The sequence below is a fragment of the Hemitrygon akajei genome, chromosome 18, assembly GCF_048418815.1.
Source record: "Hemitrygon akajei chromosome 18, sHemAka1.3, whole genome shotgun sequence".
Lineage (NCBI taxonomy): Eukaryota > Metazoa > Chordata > Chondrichthyes > Myliobatiformes > Dasyatidae > Hemitrygon > Hemitrygon akajei.
In genome coordinates, this window is record NC_133141.1 from 80563885 (window position 1) to 80587858 (window position 23974).

General features: G+C 50.2%; 1 protein-coding gene across 1 annotated transcript; it reads right to left on the minus strand.

Moving 5' to 3' along the window:
* Positions 1–5246: 5246 nt before the first annotated feature.
* On the minus strand, positions 5247–15497 carry LOC140741546 (keratin, type I cytoskeletal 19-like). Its single transcript, XM_073071849.1, has 8 exons — positions 14986–15497; positions 13616–13698; positions 11897–12053; positions 11630–11791; positions 11101–11226; positions 10302–10516; positions 8977–9044; positions 5247–5467 (listed from the first exon to the last, which is right to left on the minus strand). The coding sequence occupies exons 1-8, from the start codon at positions 15448–15450 to the stop codon at positions 5373–5375; spliced, it is 1371 nt and encodes a 456-aa protein (XP_072927950.1). The 5' UTR covers positions 15451–15497; the 3' UTR covers positions 5247–5372.
* Positions 15498–23974: the final 8477 nt, after the last annotated feature.

Consider the following 23974-nt stretch of genomic DNA (forward strand, 5'->3'; position numbering starts at 1 on the left):
TTTCTGATAAATGAGTTTCTTGTTAAAAAGCTATATCTGTTTTCATTTTTTTAATGTATGTTAAAATTCTTTTTCTTTTTACCGGCCCATTAAGCCCATTAACATTAAACTTAAACAATTCAGTAGATTAGTCATTTTTAAAAAAAAATTATATTACTCCAATCTATCATAATACCTAAACTTTCAACTTTCGTGGTATTCTGGGAAATCTTTTTAAAAATCTCCATGTTGCTATGTGTGTCCCCACCAATCATCCAGGCAAAAAGATAGAAGAAAAATAGAGTATAAAGAAAAAAACAAAATACCCCCCTACTAATGTTGTGAAAAAAAACCACAACATTACCCCCCTCTGTTGTACGGGTCATGACAATCGCCATGATTACACACGTGAATCCCGTAGTAACCGATCCAAAGCTCCCCAGCACCCCCCCCCCCTCGCAACATAAAAAAGTATATATATAAGAAGAAAAATATACTATTCTCAATTAGTATTTCTAAAATTTTGCTTTTCTCCTCTATAATATCCATAAATGTCCATCACTTCTGTTCGCTGACTCTATCTTCATCTTTAATCCATTACGTTTGGAAGCCTCTATGTGTAATTAGTCAATAGATGAAAGTTTTTGTGCGAACTCCTCCGCTTTTCGATAATCGGAAAAAAAAATCTTTTTCCCTCCTCCAAAAAAAATCATCAGTGTTGCTGGGTGACGCATTATAAATTTATAACCCTTTTCCCATAAGGCTTTTCTCACTGGGTTAAATTCCTTCTTTCTCTTCAAAAGGTTGTAACTTAGATCAGGATAAAAAAGAACTGGTTTCCCTTCTATCATCAATGGCCCGTTTCTATTTTTGGCACTTTGGACAGCCGCCTTCAGGATCTTTTCTTTATCTTGGTATCTTAAGCAATGAGAGGAAACTTGATGACGGTGAGGACAATACGCGTGAGGTTGATGTTCTGTAGCGTGTTGATATTAAGGGAGAGGAGGTGTTGGAGTTGTTAAAATACATTAGGACGGATAAGTCCCCAAGGCCTGATGGAATATTCCCCAGGCTGCTCCACGAGGTGAGGAAATAGATTGCTGAGCCTCCGGCTAGGATCTTAATGTCCTCGTTGTACACATGAATGGTACCGAAGGATTGGAGGGAGGCGAATGGTGTCCCCTTGTTCAAAAAAGGTAGTAGGGATAGTCCGGGTAATTATAGACCAGTGAGCCTTATGTCTGTGCTGGGAAAGCTGTTGGAAAAGATTCTTAGAGATAGAATCTACGGTCATTTAGAGAATCGTGGTCTGAACAGGGACAGTCAACATGGCTTTGTGAAGGGCAGATCGTGTCTAACAAGCCTGATAGAGTTCTTTGAGGAAGTGACTAGGCATATAGATGAGGGTAGTGCAGTGGATGTGATCTACATGGATTTTAGTAAGGCATCTGACAAGGTTCCACATGGTAGGCTTATTCAGAAAGTCAGAAGGCATGGGAGGGAATTTTGGCCAGGTGGATTCAGAATAGGCTTGCCTGCAGAAGGCAGAGGATCATGATGGAGGGAGTACATTCAGATTCGAGGGTTCTGAACAGTGGTGTCCCTCAAGGATTTGTTCAGGAACTTCTACTTTTCGTGATTTTTATTAACGACCTGGATGTGGGGGTAGAAGGGTGAGTTGGCAAGATTGCAGACGACACAGAGGTTGGTGGTGTTGTGGAGAGTGTAGAGGATTTTCGAAGATTGCAGAGAGACATTGAAAGGATGCAGGAGTGGGCTGAGAAGTGGCAGATGAAGTTCGACCCGGAGATGTGTGAGAAAGTACACTTTGGCAGGGGAAACTCCAAGATAGATGACAAAGTAAATGGCAGGATACTTGGTAGTGTGGAGGAGCAGAGGAATCTGGGGGTACATGTCCACAGATCCCTGAAAGTTGCCTCACAGGTAGATAGGGTAGTTAAGAAGGCTTATGGGGTGTTAGCTTTCTTAAGTCGAGGGATAGAGTTTAAGAGATGTGGTGTAATGATGTAGCTCTATAAAACTCTGGTTAGGCCACACTTGGAGTAATGTGTCCATTTCTGGTCGTCTCTCTATAGGAAGGATGTGGAAGCATTGGAAAGGGTACAGAGGAGATTTACCAGGATGCTGCCTGGTTTAGAGAGTATGAATTATGTTCAGAGATTAAGGGAGCTAGGGCTTTACTCTTTGGTGTGAAGGCGGATGAGAGGAGACATGATAGGTATACGGAGGAATCTAAGGTGGGGGGCTATATGGGAGGCAGGGTTTGAGGGTCGGCACAACATTGTGGGCCGAAGGGCCTGTACTGTGCTGTACTATTCTATGCTCTATGTTCTATGTCTACAATCAATCTGTGTATAGAAACTATCGTATGTATTTCTATTTATCGTGTTGTTCCCTGTTCTGCTTCAGATCCAGAGTAACAATTATTTTGTCCTACTTGACGCAGTAAAAATGATATGAAAAAAACTTAAACCTTAAAGCATTTGGCACATTGGCCTTCATAAATCAAATTACTGAGGACAGGAGATGGGATGTGAAGTTGACTCGGGCATTGGAGAGGCCGAATCTGGAGTCCTGCTCGCATGAGTGTGCAGGGAAGATATCAGTAAGATTGAGAGAGTGCAGAGAAAATTGACAAGGATGTTGCCGGGACTTGAAGACCTGAGATGCAGGTTGAATAGGTGAGGATTTATTCCCTGGAGTGGAGGAGATTGAGGGGGGATTTGATAGAGTATACAACGTTACGAGGGGTAGAGACAGGGTAAATGCAAGCATGCTTTTCCCTCTCAGGTTGGGTGAGACTGGAACTAGAGGCCAAGGGTTAAGTGTGAACGGGCCCCGGGCGTTCCTTCCAGGTGAGTCACCGTTTCACCTGAGAAACCGCTGGGGTCGACTACCGTACCCAGTGCTCTCGTTGCGGCCCCCGCTACGTTAGTGAGAACTGTCATATATCGGTGGGGGGGCCCACTTCGTCGAGCCCCTCTGCTCCATCCGCCATAAACCCGGGCCGGCCCAACGTTTTCCTTTACATTCCCAACCCGGCGTGCCGGTCCGCGGCCTCCGCTTCTGCCAGGATGAGGCCACCCTCAGGTGGAGAAGCAACAGCTTGTATTCCGTCTGGGTCGCCTCCAACCTGATGGCATGAACATCGATCTCCCCAACCTCTGGTAAAAAGAAATAATAATCCGTCCCTCTCCCCACTTCTATTCCCCACTCAGGCCTGCTGCCTCTTGTCCCCTGGGTCCTCTCCTCCTTCCCTGTCTCCTGTGCCCCACTCCCTACGCCAGTGTATCACGCTGTCAGTTTTCAGGGCTGAGGCTGATGTCGTATGTAATGGCTTCTATGTAAAGCTCCACGGTGAAGGAAATGGTTTCTCTGTGGCAGCAACGTTTGGGCTATGGCTGGAGATAACGGGGCCATGCCATCCGATGGGAGAAATGTCGTTCTCTCTTGTGGGTCTGGAAGAGAGACTTCCGCGGTCTTCCGTCGGGGAGCGGAGAGAGAGAGGACGCGAATGGAGAGAGTCGGAAGACCATCGGATGGAGCGGACTGAGGAGCGAGGGTCCGCGGGCCGGCGACGCTGGGAGGTCGACGGGAACAAATGAACGAGCAGTGACCTCCAACGAAGCGCCAGTAGAGTTTTTCCTTAAAATGGGCCCTTTTCTTTTCTTTTTATTTCCTTCGCTAACCCTCCATCCAGATTAAGATTATTAAAGTGCAGCCGTTTAACTGCAGGTGGTGCACTGTCGGATACTTTGCGGTGCGGGTTTGTCACCTGACAACACGTCACGCGGAGTCCACACGACCGAGATTTCTCAGTTTGGCGGGGCCAGGAGTTGTTCTCCCCTGGACGGACGCGTGCTGGCAGATCCCGCGGGTTAACCCCTATCGGATTCCTTCCCCTCCAGCCCTTTACCTTTCCCACCTGACCAGCTCATCACCCTCTAGATATCCCCCTGTCCCCTTCACTTCCAGTCCTGGAGAAGGATGGGAGCTCGACACGCCAGCTGTTCGTTCATTTGCGTAAACCAGGCATGGGCAAACTACAGCCCGGGGGCCATATGCCTTGTTAATAAACCTTGTTAACGTTTTTTTCCCCGCAATTCTGGCGTTTTCGCCGCAACAAAACTAAATCCAGACTTTGATGCGCTGGCTAAAAAGGGAGACCAACAACACTGATCCCACTGAAATTAAAAATAAGTTTCTTCGTTGTGTTATGTAAAAAATGCATTTGAAAATATTTTTTTCAATAAGCCTTACATGTTACATGTCATTTCTGTTAAGTGATGGACATGAGTAGTGCGCAGGTGCACGTACGTTCTCAAAATAAAAAATGCGCTCCAGATCAAATAACGCGCTCCGCATACTGGCGCGCTGTCACTGTTCTGTCCTTGTGCTGGTCGTTGTTGAGTTTTGGCACAGGGGACAATTGAATAAGAAGGAGCAGGACAAGTAGACCTGCATCTCCTACCGTTTTTGAAATAAAGACAGTCAGGAGGAGAGTGATGATGATAATATCTTGAAGGATAACAGAATTTTCAGTGCTTTAAAATAATAACTGTTACTATTAAAAAAGCTGTATTTTATTCATTTAATTTTCAGTGTTTTAAAAGTCATTTCAATAAATAGCTAAATACCATGGGACTTCAAAGACAGATATTTTGTTGTAATGCATTTGTTCATTTTCAATTGAAATTAAAGTACATGTTTTCTACATATCCCGTGATATTTTATTTTCTCTTATGAGGTGTATTACCAAAACACTCCGTCCATCTGCTCCTGGTCCGGCCCCCCTGTCAAATTTTAGAACCCTTTGTGGCCCACAAGTCAAAATGTTTGCCCACCCCTGGCGTAAACGCTGCCCGGCCCTGCCCAGTTCCTGCAGTGCTTTGTGTGCGGGTTGAAAGGTAGTTTTCTCAGGGGAATATGGGGGGGCGGGTGAGGGGATCTTTTTCACTCCAGAGGCGGGGTGCTGAGAGTGTGGAAGGAGCTGCCCGGCTCAAGTGGCGGATGAAGGTTCGATTGTAACGGTTAAGAGGAGTTTGGATGGGTGCGTGGATGGGAGGGGTATGGAGGGCTGGTGCAGGTCGATGGGACTGGGCAGATTAATACTCTGGAAGGGACTAGATGGGCTGAAGGGACTGTTTCTGTGTTCAATGACTATATAACCTCACAAGGATTCAGCCGAGAGACGGGGTCAGTGGTCGTTTGAAAACAGTGTCGCAGTACAGAACAGACTACTCATGTTGGCGGGTTCTCAAAGCCTTTATTCACCTCTCAGAGATACAGAAAGCAGAAAAAAAATCACTGGATATCTTGTCTTAAATGGTGCACGAAGGTCACCCCGGCTGATTCCCAAGGCCCTCTCTTGATTAACTCTTCTCCTCCACTTGAGAAGACACTACCCTTCCGTCCACCACCTTCTCCACCACGGTGATCGTCTTGGTCTTGGTCGAAACAACGGGCTCTGAAATGAAAATAGTTAGTCAGAGATTTCATTGGACGGTCGACTGATACAGTCACCAATCAGCAGTCACAAGACCATAAGACATTGGAGCAGATTTAGGCCATTTGGCCCATCGAGTCTGCTCTGCTATTCCATCATTGCTGATTTAATATCCCTCTCAACCCCATTTTCCTGCCTTCTGCCCGTAACCTTTGCAGCCACGACCAATGGAGGATCTATCAACCTCCACTTTTACGAAATATTGCAGGGTGAACCTGTGGAATTCATTGCCACAGATGGCTGTGGAGGTCATGATATAAGGGTATGCTTAAAGCTGAAACAATGCGCCTTATTCTGTTTGAATGATTTATGCCCTTAAATGTACCAAATGGCTCAGCCGCTGCAGTTGTCTGGTCCTAGGCTCCCCCACTATTGGAAACATCCTCTCCACATCCACTCTATCTGTGTCCTCTGGTCCTAGACTCCCCCACTATAGGAAACATCCTCTCCACACCCACTCTGTCTGTGTCCTCTGGTCCTAGACTCCCTCACTATAGGAAACATCCTCTCCACATCCACTCTATCTGTGTCCTCTGGTCCTAGGCTCCCCCACTATCGGAAACATCCCCTCCACATCCACTCTATCTGTGTCCTCTGGTCCTAGACTCCCCCACTATAGGAAACATCCTCTCCACACCCACTCTGTCTGTGTCCTCTGGTCCTAGACTCCCTCACTATAGGAAACATCCTCTCCACATCCACTCTATCTGTGTCCTCTGGTCCTAGGCTCCCCCACTATCGGAAACATCCCCTCCACATCCACTCTATCTGTGTCCTCTGGTCCTAGACTCCCCCACTATCGGAAACGTCCTCTCCACATCCACTCTATCTGTGTCCTCTGGTCCTAGGCTCCCCCACTATCGGAAACATCCCCTCCACATCCACTCTATCTGTGTCCTCTGGTCCTAGACTCCCCCACTATCGGAAACGTCCTCTCCACATCCACTCTATCTGTGTCCTCTGGTCCTAGGCTCCCCCACTATCGGAAACATCCCCTCCACATCCACTCTATCTGTGTCCTCTGGTCCTAGACTCCCCCACTATAGGAAACATTCTCTCCACATCCACTCTATCTGTGTCCTCTGGTCCTAGACTCCCCCACTATAGGAAACATACTCTCCACATCCACTCTGTCTGTGTCCTCTGGTGCGAGACTCCCCCACAATAGGAAACATCCTCTCCACATCCACTCTATCTGTGTCCTCTGGTATTAGACTCTCCCACTATAGGAAACATCGTCTCCACATCAACTCTATCTGTGTCCTCTGGTCCTAGACTCCCCCACTATAGGAAACATCCTCTCCACATCCACTCTATCTGTGTCCTCTGGTCCTAGACTCCCCCACTATAGGAAACACCCTCTCCACATCCACTCTATCTGTGTCCTCTGGTCCGAGACTCCCCCACTACAGGAAACATCCTCTCCACATTCACTCTATCTGTGTCCTCTGGTCCTAGACTCCCCCATTATAGGAAACATCCTCTCCAAAACCACTCTATCTGTGTCCTCTGGTCCTTGTCTCCCCCACTATAGGAAACACCCTCTCCACATCCACTCTATCTTTGTCCTCTGGTCCTAGACTCCCCCACAACAGGAAACATCCTCTCCACATCCACTCTATCTGTGTCCTCACGTCCTAGACTCCCCCACTTTCGGAAACATCCTATTCATGTGCAACTCATCTTGTCCTTTCATTATTTGGTAATGTCAATGAGATCTCCCCTAATTCTTCTAAACTCCAGCTAATTCAGGCTCAGACCCATCAAACACTCTCCATTCATTCACACTTTCATTCCGGGGATCATTCTTGCGATCCCCTGCAATGCCAACACATCCGTTCTTAGACATCGGACCCAGAGCTGCTGACCATATCTGTAGTACGGTCCGAACAGTCCCCTATGAAAGACGATCTGTTCCACCCAACACTTCTCAAGTGGAACCGGTCACCTCATGAGCTCAGGGATGCCAAACGTTCCAGCCCCTCATTCCCTGTCCAAAGTGTTCATGGTCCGGAGTATTCTGAGATTCAGTCCAGAATGTTCAGCACTGATTTGACACCCACCTTTCAGTGATGAGTGTACAAGGACACACTTATGCTTGTTCTAGCTGGGTGTGGTAATGGGGACACGTTCCCACTTCCCATTAATTGCTACCAACGGTGTGCGTCTCAAATAGCCTCTGACAACCAAGTCCCGCTACTGAGCCCAGTGGAACTGTTTCTACTGACAGGAGAAGGGGCAAAAGCGGGTCACTGGCGCCATTAAAACCAGTCGCTCTGGGCCGACGGGGCACAGCAGCCGTGGTTGGCAGCCCAACTGGAAGGAAAACTGTGATCTTAAACCTCCTGCTGCCTTGTGGCTACACACCCACTCATGGGGAAGGCTTCCGGAGAAAACCCCGAGGGAACGTCACAGCTATGTAGGACCCTGGTCAGACCCACTCGGAGTACTGTGCTCAGTTCTGGTCGCCTGACTGCAGGAAGGATGTGGAAGCCATAGAAAGGGTGCAGAGGAGACTTACAAGGATGTTGCCTGGATTGGGGAGCATGCCTTATGAGAATAGGTTGAGTGAACTCGGCCTTTTCTCCTTGGAGCGACGGAGGATGAGAGGTGAGCTGATAGAGGTGTACAGGATGATGAGGGGCATTGATCGTGTGGATAGTCAGAGGCTTTTTCCCAGGGCGAAATGGCTAACACGAGAGGGCACAGTTTTAAGGTGCTGGGGTTACGTACAGTAGAGATATCAGGGGTAAGTTTTTTATGCAGAGAGTGGTGAGTGCGTGGAATGGGCTGCCGGCAACTGTGGTGGAGGCGGATATGATAGGGTCTTTCAAGAGACTTCTGGATAGGTACATGGAGCTCAGAAAAATAGAGGGCTATGGGTAACCCTAGGTAATTCCTGAGGTAAGAACATGTTTGGCACGGCTTTGTGGGCTGGAGGGCCTGTATTGTGCTGTGGGTTTTCAATGTTCCTATGGTTTTAAAATTCAGGAGCGGGGGTCCACAAGGCATTCCTACGTTGGGTTCAGTGCCGACTGGCAGCTCGTGGGCCTTAGATGACACTCCATCCTCAGCAACGCAGACGGATTTCTGGAGGGACCCAGCGAGTCCCGATGTTGGGCTTCAGCCCAGATTCAGAATCAGGTTGAATATCTCCGGTGAAGATATTGCCGTGAAGTCTCTTGTTCTGCAGCAGATGAACAAGCAGTATACCACAGACCAACAATTACAATATGAAATATATCAATAAAATTAAATTAGTGTAAGCGGGGAGAAAAATGGTGAGGTAGCGTACAAGGGTTCATTGTCCATTCGGACATCCGATGACGGAGGGGAAGCTGAAACAACGACTGTTTATTCCTCACCACGGACTCTGCCTGACCTGCTGAGCTCCTCCAGCATTTTGAGCGCATTACCAAACTTTCTCAGCCCGACTGCATCGCGCACCCATGATAAAATGGACTACTCACGTCTTTCCTCCCTGACCACTGTCCTCGTAACAGTTGATGAGCTTGACGACTGGCCAGAAGACTGGCTCCTGAAAAACAAAGGGGGCAGAGTGTGACCTTGCACTACGGGAACGGCTGGGAGTGGGAGGAGGTAGCAACTTCCAGTGAAACTTTGCCTGCCACAGAACCTTAGCACACAACTCACATCGCATCCCAGGCAAAGCCCACCCCACCATTGAGCATATCTACAAGGAAGACAGTAGCATCCATCATCTGGGACCCCCACCACCTGCACCGTGCTCTCTTCCCATTGCTGCCATCAGGCAGGAGATACAGGACAGTCAGGGCCCACACCACCAGCTTCAGGAGCAGTTGTTACCCCTCAACCAACAGGAAGGAGGTACAAGAGCATTAGGACCCATACCACCAGGTTCAGGAACAGTTGTTACCCCTCAACCATCAGGAAGGAGGTACAGGAGCATTAGGACCCACACCACCAGGTTCAGGAACAGTTATTACCACTCAACCATCAGGCTCCTGAAGCGGTGTGAATAATTCACTCGCCCCAAATCTGAACGACAAATCTTCCACAACCTACAGGACTCACTTTCAAGGTCTCAGCAACTCATGTTCTCGGTATTAATTTACCTTTTCTAAACACTTGCATGGGTCTCCCTCTTTTGTACCTTGTACATTTTTAATCAGTCTTTGTGACGTACAGCAGAAGTGGTAACACGAGGGGGTCACACTTCTAAGGGGAGGGAAGTATGGGAGGGTTGTCAGAGGTAGGGTTTCTTTTTGACTGAGTGGTAGGCGTTTGGAGCGCCCTACAACGGTGGAGGGAGAGGCATATACATTTAGGGCACTGAAGAATCTCAAAGACACCCCAATACCCAGAGCCTGGACTGACACCATCTTACTGCCCTCTACTGTGTCTGGTGTCTTTTTTATTATTTATTGTCATGCCTGCACTGTTTTGTGCACTTTATGCAGTCCTGGGTAGGTCTATAGTCCAGTGTAGTTTATTTCTGTGTTGTTTTTACGTAGTTCAGTCTGGTTTTTGCATTGTTTCATGTTGCACCATGGTCCTGAAAATCGTTGTCTGGTTTTTACTGTGTACTGTACCAGCAGTTATGGTCAAAAGACAATAAAAAGTGACGTGATTTTACTTGAAGATAAGCACAGAGATGATAGGAAAATGGAGGTTATGTAGGAGGGAAGGTTTGGACTGATCTTACAGAGGGTTAGAATCCTGGCAGGACTTTGTGGGCCGAAGGGCCTGTACTGTTCTACGTTCTATGACTGGGTTGTATTCAGGTTCGAGTGTCGTCTGGCCAGTTGCTTACCCGATGCCGCCCAGCAGCCGGCGATAGGTCTCAATTTCCGCCTCCAGCCTGCTCTTTATGTTCAGGAGCTGCTGGTACTCCGCGCTCATTGACATGAGTTTGGTACGGATGCCCCCCAGCTCCGCTTCCAGCCCGTTGATGGTCATCTGCAGCCCGTCCCTCTCTCCGCTGAAGCGCATATCAACCTCGTCCAGGTTCCTCTCCAGAGAGGCGATCTGCGGGCAAGGAGCGTACGGTGAGGGGGGTTGGGGTTTCCAGTGACCGGGCCGCGCTCTCTCCAGCTGCCGTCCTTCGACAGACGCGCGGCAGAGCGCAGCCTAACACGCTGCCTCACCGCTGGGTATGGAAATGGCCGGGATGGGGTCTGTAATGGGTCGTCAAAATTACCCGACACTGCACCGGCCCCAGCCTACCCGCCATCCATATACAGAAAGGTGCTGGAAAACGGGGCCGGTAACACCATGAAGGATCCCACCCACCGTGCTCACGGACTGTCTGTCCCACTCCCATCGGGGAGGAGGCTCCGTCAGGACCACCAGACTCAAAACGGCCTGGTGCAGGAAATGCTCCGTGGTCCCACAGCAAGTCATCACAACTGCCCAACACATCACCGGCATCAGCCTACCCACTGGTAGGGGGGTGAGGGGGGAACGGGTTTGTTCACCAGGGTCCTTGCGATGACAGAGTCGGTCTCAGGGACTACACGTTACACTATGGGAATAATCAATCAATCAGTAGCCGGGTGGCCCCCTCTCCTCCCCCTCCTCCCACGGTCAGCCCAGCCCGACGGGTCACTCACAATACTCTGCAGTGTGCTCAGCTCGGTTTCCAGCCCCTGACAGCTGCGCCTCAGCTCAGTGAGCTTGGATTTCTCCCCGTCGATGGCACCCGCGTTGACGGTCATCTCTTGTTGCTTGGTCACAATCTGAAACAGTTCAATGTTCGGTGTAAATTTCATGCAGAGATCGGGATGGAATGACACAGTGACGGTGGAGAAGGCACTATTACATCATGTGGGGTGGGGCGGGGGGCCAGGGGACGTCAGACTGGGGAGTTCAATTCCAACGGTGCCTCTAAGGCGTCTGCTCATCCTGCCCAAGATCTCTGACTTCTCCGGTTCCCTCCCATATCCCGAAGACAGGCCTGCGGAGAGGAAAATGGGATCAGCCATGGTGAATTGGGAGAGCAGACACACCATGGGCCGAATGGCCTGTTTCTGAACACGGTGGTCACCTGGACTCGGGAACAGGTGGGTCGCTCGGCCGTGAGGCTCGACGTGGCCAGCGGGGCCTGTTCTGAATGGAATCTCGGAATAAGTATCCACTTACCTCCTGTTTGTACCATTCGTCGGTCTCTATCTTGTGCTGGTTGACCATGGCTTCATGTTTCGCCCGAATGTCTGCCAGAATCTTGAGCAAGTCCGCGGAGTCTTCATCTTTGACATCGACAGACACGTTCCCAGACATCTGAGACCTCAGGCTCCTGAGTTCCTGCAGGAAGGGAAAAAAAACTCAGCGATGTCAGCCTCCGACTCCCAGCAGTGACACAGAACAGAGACAACTCACAATGTTCAGGCGGTGACGCCCATAGCTTACATCTTCATGGTTTTTCCTGATGTAAATGAGCTCCTCTTTCAGGTTCTCGATATCTGTCTCCAGCTGACTCCTCTCGAGGGTCAGGTTGTCCAACATCATGCGCAGACCGTTGATATCGTTCTCAACGGACATCCTGATGGTCAACTCAGTTTCAAACCTATCGAGATGGGGAGAGAGCAGGAGATTCTGGTCATCAGTGGCCAGGGCTGAAGTCGTAACGCATTTCCTGCCCCAAAGTGTACAAGATATCTGGGCCTGTACTCACTGGAATTCAGGAGAATGAGGGCTGACCTCATTGAGACACATCGAACGGTGAAAGGCCGAAATAGAGTGGATGTGGAGAGCATGATTCCTGTAGTGGGGGAGTCTATGGCCAGAGGACACAGATAGAGTGGATGTGGAGAGGATGTTTCCTATAGTGGGGGAGTCTAGGACCAGAGGGCACATATAGATCGGATGTGGAGAGGATCTTTCCTCTCTCGGGGGAGTCAAGGACCAGAGGACATAGATAGAGTGGATGTGGAGAGGATGTTTCTATAGTGGGGTGAGTCTAGGACCAGAGGGCACAGACAGAGTGGGTGTGGAGAGGATCTTTCCTCTCTCGGGGGAGTCAAGGACCAGAGGACATAGATAGAGTGGATGTGGAGAGGATGTTTCTATAGTGGGGTGAGTCTAGGACCAGAGGGCACAGACAGAGTGGGTGTGGAGAGGATGTTTCCTATCGTGGGGCGAGTCTAGTACCAGAGGGCACAGATAGAGTGGGTGTGGAGAGAATGTTTCCTATTGTGCAAGAGTCTAGGACCAGAGGACACAGATAGAGTGGATGTGAAGAGGATGTTTCCTATAGTGCGAGAGTCTGGGGCCAGAGGACACAGAGTGGATATAGAGAGGATGTTTCTTGTAGTGTGGGAATCTAGGACCAGAGGGCATGGGTTAAGAACAGAGGAACGTCCTTCTAGATGGGAGATGAAACCCCATTGTCTATCTGGTTCTCCACCCCTGCAGTTGAGTGAAGAACGAACATTTGCCCCAGAAGACCTGACAGTGAACCATTAAAAATATGGGATCCAATCGGGGACAGGGCTAGAAAACAAGTCGGAGTTTTGAGAGGAGCTTAACTCCTGTTAACTCATTACAGGCCGCACTCCAGTATTCGCTGCATACTATGATTGAGATCAAGGAAGATGTTAAAATCTGGAGACAAAAAAAAACACAAGATGCGGGGGAAACCAGGAGAGATGTAAAGGTTTCACACACGGAAATGTGGTGGACTCGAGTCCACTTGTCAAGAAACGGTGGCATTTATCGCTTGAACGCATTTCCCATGGGGGGGTGGGGTCAAAGGAAACATCTAATTGTTAGATTGAGATCTCTAGCAGTGTTTCACGTGCAAAGTTTGTTCGGATACCAGTGTCACTGTATTTGTATTTGACTTTCTGAAAAACATTAGACTTTTTAATAATATTCGAGTTTTTGGGGAGTGGGGGAGAACACGGTGAGTCCATTTCCTGTTTCTTTGCCCCATGCTCCAGCCCAGCAGGTGGCGGTAATGGACCTCCTGCTGGTCTGCCAGTCGCCGTTAAACTTCCCGAGAAGCAAACGACGACCTGGAGGACTAATTCGGCCCATTGTCCGCCCTCCAGTGGAAGGGGGAGGGGCGGAGGAGGCGGACCCGGTCAGTTGGACCTCAATACTCGCATCGGCCGGCTCGGTACTAACTTGGTCTTGAAGTCTTCCGCCGCCAGTTTGGAGTTGTCCACCTGGAGCATGATTCCGGAGTTGGTGAGGATCAATTCGTTGATCTGTGGGAGACAGGCGGTGAACATGGACTGGGTGGAGCAAGGGAGCGTGGGGAAACACAGGCGCACTGTCCCGCTCGCTTTCGGTGTCCAAGGTTAAACCCTGACCCTCAATTACTACCTCTCTCCTCCCAGCCCCCGCCTACCTCAGGGCTACGTCTTCCTCCACCAGCCCCTCACTCCTCCACCCTGCCGTTACCCGCGCCCTCTCCACCTGCCCGTCCGCCCTCCTCTCTTCTCCAACCTGCCCTTCCCTCCACCCTCTCCACCAGCCGCTCTCTCCTCCACCGTCCGTTCCCTCTGACCTATCCACCAGCCCCTCTCTCCTCCATCCTGCCCTTCCCTGCGCCCTCTCCACCTTCCCTCCCTCTCTCTCCTCCACTCCGCCCGTCCTCCTTTCGCATTCGATCCTCTTTGCCCCGTGGGCTTTTTGCGGGTGCTCCCGCTCTCCCCCTCCCACGACCCGCAGACGGAAACTGAGGACACGCTGCGTGGGCGCCGGAAGCGCGGTGTTACTTGCCGACAGCCCCCCGCCCCACCCCCGACACCCTGGTGTTGGTCAAATCCGCAAATGGCGCGTCTCGATGGCCGAGTGAGAAACAGAGTCAATCTTTAACCCCTGCCCCGGCCTTCCCCCATTCTCCACCAGCCTTCCTTCGCACCTAACCTTCTCCCCTCTGCAGAGGGCACAGCCTCACAACAAAGGGACGGCCACTTAGGACGGAGACGAGGCGGCCGGCTGAGGCGGCGGCGGTCAGGTTGGGTACCCATGAACGGGAGGATCTCATGGGCGGCGAGGCGCCTCTTCCCTCCGCTCGCCCGTGGGTCACCCTTGGGCAGGGTTCTTAACCCGCCTTCCCCTCTACCCACCCCACCAACACTGACCGTGCTCACGGGAAGCCATGGGGACAGGTGGTGGACGGTCCTATGAGCAGCCGGTGCGGATCACAACTCCTGGTGATGTGACCACTGACACCAGGCAGACACTCTCTGAACGGTATTGATAATTGTTGGGGGGGGGGGGGGGGGCACCCGTCGTGCAAAGACATCTCCCGGAGGGTTCAATGGCCTCTGTAACTTTGCAAAGGTGCATTTGGAAGGGGCAATAGATTAGCCAGACTGGAATGGTGGAACACACTCGTTCGGCTGAATGGCCTCTTTCTACCCCCAATGTCCAATGGCCATCATCCTCCCACCCTGTCCATCTCCCCCCCCCCCCCCCCCCCCACACACACACACACACACACACCCTGGGGAGGAGGTGTCAGCTTTTTATTCCCGGGCTCTTACCTGGTCGCGGAGGTTGTTGATGGTGGCCCAGTACTCGCTGTAGTCGCGGGTGGCGGGACCGGCCTGTTGGTAGTACTCCCGGATCTGAATCTCCAGCTCGGCGTTGGACTTCTCCAGGGAGCGCACCTTCTCCAGGTACGCCGCCAGCCGGTCGTTCAGCGACTGCATGGTCTCTTTCTCGTTGGTCAAGGCGGAGGAGGAGGAGGAGGAGGAGATCATGCTGAAGCCTCCCGCGCCGCCGAACCCGCCGCCGAACCCGCCGCCGGATGCGGACATCAGGCCGGAGCTCATTCCCAGGCCGGCGCCCAGGGACGAGCCCATGCCGTAGCTGGAGACTCGACTGCTGGATATGCGGCCCTGGCCGAAGCTGGACATACTACTTCCCCGAATGCGTGAGGGGGTCCCGGCCAAGCTCCGGGACCCCAGGGTCTGACGCGAGGTGCTGCTGGTGAAGCTGGATTGCATCTTGTTCCTCAGCCTGCACGAAGCCAATGGTGTGCGGGCACCTCCTCCTCGCCTCTTTATATCCTCATCCCGAGCCGGGCCACCGCCCAGAGAAAAGAAAGCGCTGGGCGTGGAGCCTGGGGCTCTTTGGAGGGTCTCGAGTTACGGCGGACACACCCAGAGTCCGAAACCCACCACCCCGCCGCCTCCCACGGCCGAGGAGCAGGTCTGATCCTTTGTGAAGCAGAGAGAGAGAGAGAGAGAAAAGTTTCTCCAAGTTTAACTGTTCAAGTGCAAGTTTAATTTTCGATATTCCCGAAAGCAGCGTTCCTCCAGGAGCAGGGTGCAAAGCACCTTACCAAGCTCCACACGGCACAGGGCGCCTAAAGTTACGACGGCAGGAGAGCAAACGGTTACAGCTTTCAATAATATATTTAAAAAGAACAACTGGCGTGCGGTTTTGTGCAAAATTCACCGATCCCGGTGGAAATGCCGGTGAAGGTGCCAGTCACAGCGGGGAAAGGCGCCTTCATTTTCAGCCCCTGGTAGTCAGTCAGTCGGATGTGTTGGATTTCAGAGAGAGATTTCAGACGGTCAGTGGGATTCCAACGGTGGGTGCGTCGGGGTGGGGTGTGGGGACCACTGTGGAGGGGTCTTCCGCTTCTGCAGAGGGAGGGGCCGAGTTGAGTGGGGAAGACCCCCACTCCAAGTATTGCCGTGGTGCGCCACCCCACGGGGTTCACCTGAATGGCAACAGGGCTCCAGGCTTTAAATAATCCCATTCATTCAACACGACATTCAACAGTGAGATCCCGGCGGTGAGGAAGGTGGGTCTTCAGCGAGCTGTGGAGAGGGGGTGGAGGGGAGGTGGGGGGTGAACGAAGGAGGAATGGCATGGCGAGGCACTGAAGATGTCACGGTCACGCACCGCAGAGCTCGGTTCGTGACGGCGACTCGGAGCGCTGGACCCGGTCTGGCCGAGGTCGAGAGCGGGGGAATTGTCCCTGCGCGGCGGCCTTTTCCCCACTTTTAAAAACTCCCCTGCACAGATTTCACACTGTCAGTGGATTCTTCACAAAGCCAGCAGAATACTACTTAACACGTTCAGTGTGAATGTTAGATGCAGAAGGTGCATTCTTGTCCTGGTGAGGAGTCTCAGCCCGAAACGGCGTCAGTTTATTCCCCTCCATAGAGGCTGCCTGACCTGCTGAGTTCCTCCAGAATTTTGGGTGCGTCAGTGTGTGTGTGTGTGTGTGTGTGTGTGTGTGTGTGTGTGTGTGTGTGTGTGTGTGTGTGTGTGTGTGTGTGTGTGTGTGTGTGTGTGTCTGTGTGTGTGTGTGTGTGTGTGTGTGTGTGTGTGTGTGTGCGTGTGTGTGTGTCTCTGTGTGTGTGTGCGCGCGTTATTCCCGTAAAGTTTCAAATGACGAATAAAGTGTATTTTAATTTAAAAATAGTTTGGGGATGTGACAGCGTCGGGGGGTCAGGGATGGGAACGGACACGAACCAGCGCTGAAAGGGCTGAAGACTTCCCCAGGCAGAGACCCGGTGTGGCTGTGGGGGAGGGACAGGGTGTGGAGCGTCGCCCCTCCCGTCCCGTCGATAATGGATGTCCGGTCAGTTGTTAATTTCAAAACGTGTCATCGGCAGATTCCGTTGAGGGGAGACGGGAGGAGATCTCTCGGGCAGTTCGTTACTTTAAGGGGGTTATAGCCGGGGGTGGGAGTGCGGGCAAGCTCCCATTACCGATTAAATGCCCCCAATGGCGTGCGTCTCAAACAGCCTCTGACAACCAAGTCCAGCTCCCGGCCTTCACGTGTGGTTTAGCTACTAAGCCCGGCGGAGCCGTGGCTACTGAAAGGAGAAGGGGACAAGGGGGGGTTACTGGCGCCTTAAAACCAGTCGCTCCGGGCAGATGGGGCTCGTCAGCCGCGGTCGGCAGCTCAGTTAGGAGAAGGAAAACTGATCTCACACCTCCCGCTGCCTTGCGGCTGAACCCACTCGTGGGGAGGGCTTCGGGGGTGAACCCTTGAGGGGAAAAATCCGGAGCTGGAGTCCCTAAGGCAAACCTCCGCTGACGGGCAACCCCTGCGATGCCGCGGTGTGCAGGCTGTATCGGTCTCGGCCGTTCCTGCGTGGATAGGGGGAGCTCGCCGCACGGGCAACAGCTTATTCCCCGTATCGCTGAGCCCTGGCTCGCGTACTGGCGTGTTACACGGACAGCCGGGGACGCAACGTTCATGGTCAACCCCGCCCCACAGTTCTTCTGAGAATGGGTGCTCCGTCAACCGGAGCTACGGTTAATAGTAGTAACCCCCCTCCCCCCCCCCCACCCCCACACACACACACAGCACTCTGGGGGGGGGGAGGAATTCACAGGCAGACCAACACATAATGCTCCCTAGCCCCCGCCGCTGCCACAGCGCCCCGATCTGCACGAACCACAAGTTCCAATGCCTCCAGCAATAATGATATTGCTTTTGACGAAGACAAATTGCAAAAAAAAAACATTATGTACACTCGAATGCCCGTAGATTAACACTTCCTGGGACGGTGGGCGAGGGACAACAGGTATTAAAAATCTACACACAGCAGACGGATAAATCTTCAGAGGACATATTTTTATCAACGAAAACTGGCTTCAACACTCCACGCGAGCATTGGCAATTCTGATATGATGTTCACACACCACAAAACTGAAATGGAAGATGAAGGCGTGATCACTTCTGGGGAGAAAGTTCACCAATGGAAGAGCATGACCCTCCATGGTAGACATCTCCACCACCTGAGCGGAGAAGATGATGACAAGGACGCGTCGAACGCCTCTGCTCAGTGTTGGAGACCTCTGCCCGGAAACTGAAGGGTTCCTTCAGCCAATGCAGGAGCGAGGTGGTTAGCGCAAGAAATGGTCAAAGGTACATCATAAGAGAACAGCAAATTCAAGATGGATAGTGTAGAAAATGCCAGGAGAAACCAGAGACAATCTGACAGATTACAGGATCCTGTAGCAGTTTAACTCAATCTGATTACGTACACCGGCACCATCAAGTGGCAGACGTCATTCGCAAGAATCTTGCCTTAAAACACAAACTCACTGAAGACAACACACCTTGCTATAAATAGAAGCCTCATTCAGTTTTAGAGTCAGGGTCCTACAGTTTATATTGTGATCAATGAGTTATTGCAGATAGGACATAACCATCCAGATCTAATTTTACAGGGTAAACTATCAAGAAGGACTTATGTAATGTATATAACCATTCCAAACACACCTAACCTACAGAAGTCAGTCAGTGAAAAACACCAGCGATATGCTGAATTAAAAGAGGAAATTGAAAGACTATGGAATATGAACAGGGTATACATTGTCCCAGTAGTAATATCTACAACTGCTATCATCCCAAAGTCACTACACAATGGCATTAAACAATTCGGGCTGCACTTCAACATCTATGTAAGTCTTCGGAAAGCCACAGTACTAAACACCTCCAGAATTGTCTGAAAGTTCCTAGTCATTGAGAAATGAGCGTGCTTGTCTCTGCCCCTACCTCAGCTTTTACCAAGTTGAGCTGAGAGAAAAACGAATAGCAATAACAGTAACTTTATTATAGAGCACTATCCCTACAGACGATGAGGTTCAACGTGCTTCACAGTGGGATAAGGTACAAACATGGAAGTAAGATCAGAAAGATAAAAACAATATACGTGGAAATAAAAGATCAAAAAAAATCATAGTGAAGGTTAAATAAATCTGTTTTGAGCTGGTGTTTAAAAGTGCCAGCTGAGTCTGCATCCCTTCCAGCTTTAGGGATTGAATTTCACTGTTTAGCAGCAACGTTCAAACAACGCTGGCCCGGCAATTATCTTGTGAGGGAGACTGTTTAAATTTAAGAGGTCGCCAGAAGGCGATACGAGACCTGCGGAAGGCGGCTTCGAGAGTTCCAGATGAGGTCGGAGATGAAATTGGATGCACGTCAACTCCGGCGGGGTTATCGACACCGCTGCAGGAGTCTGCGGGGAATTCCTCTGCCGCCAAAAACACTTGAAAATTTCACATGAGAGCGTCCTGATTGGCTACATCACCATCTGGTATTGGTGGGGGGGGGGGGGTGGGAGGGACTGCACATGATTGACACAAGCTGCAGAGAATTGTCAACTCAGTCAGCTCCATCATGGAGCACTAGCCTGCGCAGTACACAGGACATCTTCAAGGAGCGGTACCTCAGAAAGGTAGCCATTTTATTAGGGACAGGAAGCACCTTGTACCCTGGCCTCTGGGTGTGCACTATTGCTGGTCCTTCTTTGGCTAAGAACAGATGGACAAGGGTGGTCTTTAATAGTTTGGCGGTCCCCTTCTGTGCCGGAACCACCCAACGGTCAGTGAAAGGGGTTCGGGATATTTTCCGGTCCTGAGAGGGTGCGCGGAGTTTAACAGAATATCAGAATCAGGTTTAATATCGTGAAATTTGCTCTTCTGTGACAGCAGTACAGTGCAATACGAAAATAAACTTATAAATTACTTCGAGAAATACAGGGGACTCAAGTTAATTGGGACACGGCGGGGTCCGGTACGTCTTCGCCCAATTAAGCAGCTGCCGCAATTAGCCAAAGTTTCAGGGAAATCGTTGAAAGGGCATGAGAGGACAAACTGGGTAGCCAATTGCGTATTTAAATGAAGTACAGAAGCAATTAGAACACCAGCAATCCTACAGCAGTACTGTAAAACTGTGTATTGGTCCCTAACAGTTATTGATAGGGAAATTCATCTGCGTCGTGCTCGTGATGAACCAAATCAGTGCAGGTTATGAACTTTTGGCGATCGCCTCCTCCAAATCTTCATTCACATTGCAACATTCAAGATGATTGTTGATACCTTCAAATCCTCCGTAGCTCCTAACTTGTTGAAGGAGTGGAACTGCGGTGCGAGTGAAACGGTTCCTAATGACCTACTGCTTATCTCCCGCCAACCGTCGGTGACAAAATATCACGGCTTTCATGAGAACAAATGCACGCAATTCGAGAACTGGTCACTCTAAGCACAGTGTAGTGTCTAACAGCCACATGTCTGACGCTAGCTAAAAACTGATCGGAAACAGTCTCCTGTCCCAATTAAGTGGCATAATGCCCCGAATGAACGACAGGGATCCAGGCAATTTTCCTGATTAGTGTAGGTTCTTGGAGAGTTGCCCGGGTCGGTTAAATAGAGCCCACCGTGTATGAAATTAATTAAGCAGTGCAAAAAGAGAGCAAAGGTAGTGAGAAAGCGCTCATGGGATCTTTGGCCGTTCAGAAATCAGATGGCGGAGGGAAAGAAGCTGTTCCTGAATCGTTGAGTGTGTGTCTTCAGGCTCCTGTACCTCCTCCCTGATGGCAGAGGGGAAGAAGCTGTTCCTGAATCGTTGAGTGTGTGTCTTCAGGCTCCTGTACCTCCTCCCTGATGGCAGAGGGGGAGAAGATGTTCCTGAATCGCTGAGTGTGTGTCTTCAGGCTCCTGTACCTCCTCCCTGATGGCAGAGGGGAAGAAGCTGTTCCTGAATCGCTGAATGTGTGTCTTCAGGCTCCTGTAACTCCTCCCTGATGGCAGAGGGGAAGAAGCTGTTCCTGAATCACTGAGTGTGTGTCTTCAGGCTCCTGTACCTCCTCCCTGATGGCAGAGGGGAAGAAGCTGTTCCTGAATCGTTGAGTGTGTGTGTCTTCAGGCTCCTGTACCTCCTCCCTGATGGCAGAGGGGATGAAGCTGTTCCTGAATCGTTGAGTGTGGGCCTTCAGGCTCCTGTACCTCCTCCCTGATGGCAGAGGGGAAGAAGCTATTCCTGAATCATTGAGTGTGTGTCTTCGGGCTCCTGTACCTCCTCCCTGATGGCAGAGGGGAAGAAGCTGTTTCTGAATCGTTGAGTGTGTGCCTTCAGGCTCCTGTACCTCCTCCCTGATGGCAGAGGGGAAGAAGCTGTTCCTGAATCGTTGAGTGTGTGCCTTCAGGCTCCTGTACCTCCTCCCTGATGGCAGAGGGGAAGAAGCTGTTCCTGAACCATTGAGTGTGTGTCTTCAGGCTCCTGTACCTCCTCCCTGATGGCAGAGGGCAAGAAGCTTTTCCTGAATCGCTGAATGTGTGCCTTCAGGCTCCTGTACCTCCTCCCTGATGGTATCAATGAGAAGAGATGGATCTTCAGGAAGTGCTTCTGAGCCAGGACATCTATTCATGTGCACAAAGTGCAGGAGGAGCTCAGCAGGTTCAGGCAGGCATCTGTGGGGGAGGGGGGAGGGAGGGGGAATAAAGAGCTGACGGTTCAGGCTGAGACCCTTTGTCAGGACTGGAAAGGAAAGGGATCAGAAGCCAGAATAAGAGAGAGGGTGGAGGGAAAGGTGTGCAAGTTGGCTGGTGGCAGGTGAGACTAGGTGCCAACACCCCTCCAACTTCCTCCTCACCTGGTCTATCCACAACAACCCCAACCTCTGTGTCATCAGAAAACTTACTAACCCACCCTACTGCTTCTTCATTCTGGTCATTTGTAATTCTAAACACCGCCATTGCTTTAAAGCTCTCAATGGGCCAGGACCGGAGCGCACCACGGAATCATTTTTGTTTTATAATCCTGCTCGAGCTCCCAGGTCTTCCGCTGGTCCCTTAAATGTTAAACCATCTCCCTCCTGAAGATAATCAGCAGGCCAGCTGTTCCGAACTACGCTCCTGAACTGTGGAATTCAATCCCTAAAACTATCAGGGAGGCGGATACGCCGGCTCTAGGTGGAGACGAGAGGGGCACACAGGAGCGAGATACACCAGCTGGTTGTGTGGCGTCACAGTAACAACCTTGCACTCAGCATCAGTAAGAGAGAAGAGCTGATTGTGGAGTTCAGGAAGGGTAAGACGAAGGAACACGGACCGATCATCGTGGATGGATCAGAAGTGGGGAGCGTGAGCAGTTTCAGACTCCGAGGATCTAACCTGGTCCCAATATGTCGATGCAGCTGTAAAGAAGGGAAGGCAGTGGCGATATTTCATTCAGAGTTTAAGGAGATTTGGTTCTAAACAAGTGAAAACTTCTACAGATGTACTGTGGAGAGCGTTCAGACCCCATCTGCTCTGGGGGGGGGGGGGGGCGGTGTTCTACTGCAAAGGCCCTAAAGTAGATACAGAAAGTTGTAAAATTAGACAGCTCCTTCACGGGAACTAGTCTTTGTGGTACACAAGACATCTTCAAGGAGCGATACCTCAGAAAGGCAGCGTCCATCATTAAGGACACCCCTCCCCCCATCACCAGGACATGCCCTCTTCTCATTGTTACCGTCAGGGAAGAGGTACAGGAGCTTGAAGACACACACTCAACGATTCAGGAACTGCTTCTTACCCTCTGCCATCAGGGAGGAAGTACAGGAGCTTGAAGGCACACACTCAGCGATTCAGGAACAGCTTCTTCCCCTCTGCCGTCAAATTTCGGAATAGACAATGAACCCATGAACACTACTTCACTACTTTTATTATTTCTGTTTTTACACTTTTTTAGTTTAACCACTTTATATATATATATATATATATATACTCATTGTAATTCAGTTATTAATTTTTTCTATATTATCACGTACTGCAACGTTCTGCTGCCGCTAAGTTAACAAATTTCACAACATATGCCGGTGATAATAAACCTGATTCTGATTTATTTAACCTTGCTTTTAGATAACATCTTTCTTCTCTTTTAATTCGACCTTTGTACCTTATCCCATTGTGAAACACGTTGAACTGCATCATCTGTTGGGGAAGTGCTCTGTAACAAAGTCGCTGTTATAGCTTTTTAATTTTTCTCTCAGCTCAAGTTGGTAGAAGCTGAGGTAGGGGCACAGCCACTCAGACTCATTTCTCAATTGCAAGGAACTTTCAGGCAAATTCTAGTGGTGTTTAGTATTGTGGCTTTCTGAAGATTTACATAGATGTTGCTGTGTAGCCCGAATTGTTTAATGCCATTATGCAGTGACTTTGGGATGATACCAGTTGTAGACATTACTACTGGGACAATGTCTACCTGTTCATGTTCCATCATCTTTCAATTTCCTCGTTTAATTGTGTAGTGACTTTGGGTTGATACCAGTTGTAGATATTACTACTGGGTCTATTATTGGTTGGTGCGACTGCAAGGAAACCCAATTTCCTTCGGGATCAATAAAGTATGTCTGTCTGTCTGTCTGTCAATGTATACCCTGTTCATGTTCCATAGTCTTTCAATTTCCTCTGTTATTCAGCATATTGTTGGTGTTTTTCATTTATTTATTTCTGCACACTATGTGCATTTGAAATGGTTCTATCTATTAAATAAGTTGCTCTTACTTGTTTAACCTGTAATATTACATCCGGACAGTTATGATAGATCATCCTATCTGTATTAACTGATCGGTCACAATATAATTTCTGGGACCCTGGCTCTAAAACTGGATCAAGCTTGTATTTATAGCAAGGTGTGGTTTCATTTACTGAATTTGTACCTTAACGCATACTTTTGGTGAGTGACGTCTGCCACTTGATTGTGCCTGTGTAGGTAATCAGGTTGAGTTAAAC

Bases quoted from the DNA above. Each gene is read 5' to 3' on its own strand.
- LOC140741546 (XM_073071849.1), bottom strand. From the start codon at position 15,450: ATGCAATCCAGCTTCACCAGCAGCACCTCGCGTCAGACCCTGGGGTCC. The intron at 10,517-11,100 runs GTGAGTGACCCG...CCTTGCCCGCAG, and splicing joins TGAGCACACTGCAGAGTATT to ATCGCCTCTCTGGAGAGGAA. The intron at 9,045-10,301 runs GTAAGCAACTGG...TTTGTTTTTCAG, and splicing joins CGGCTGCTGGGCGGCATCGG to GAGCCAGTCTTCTGGCCAGT.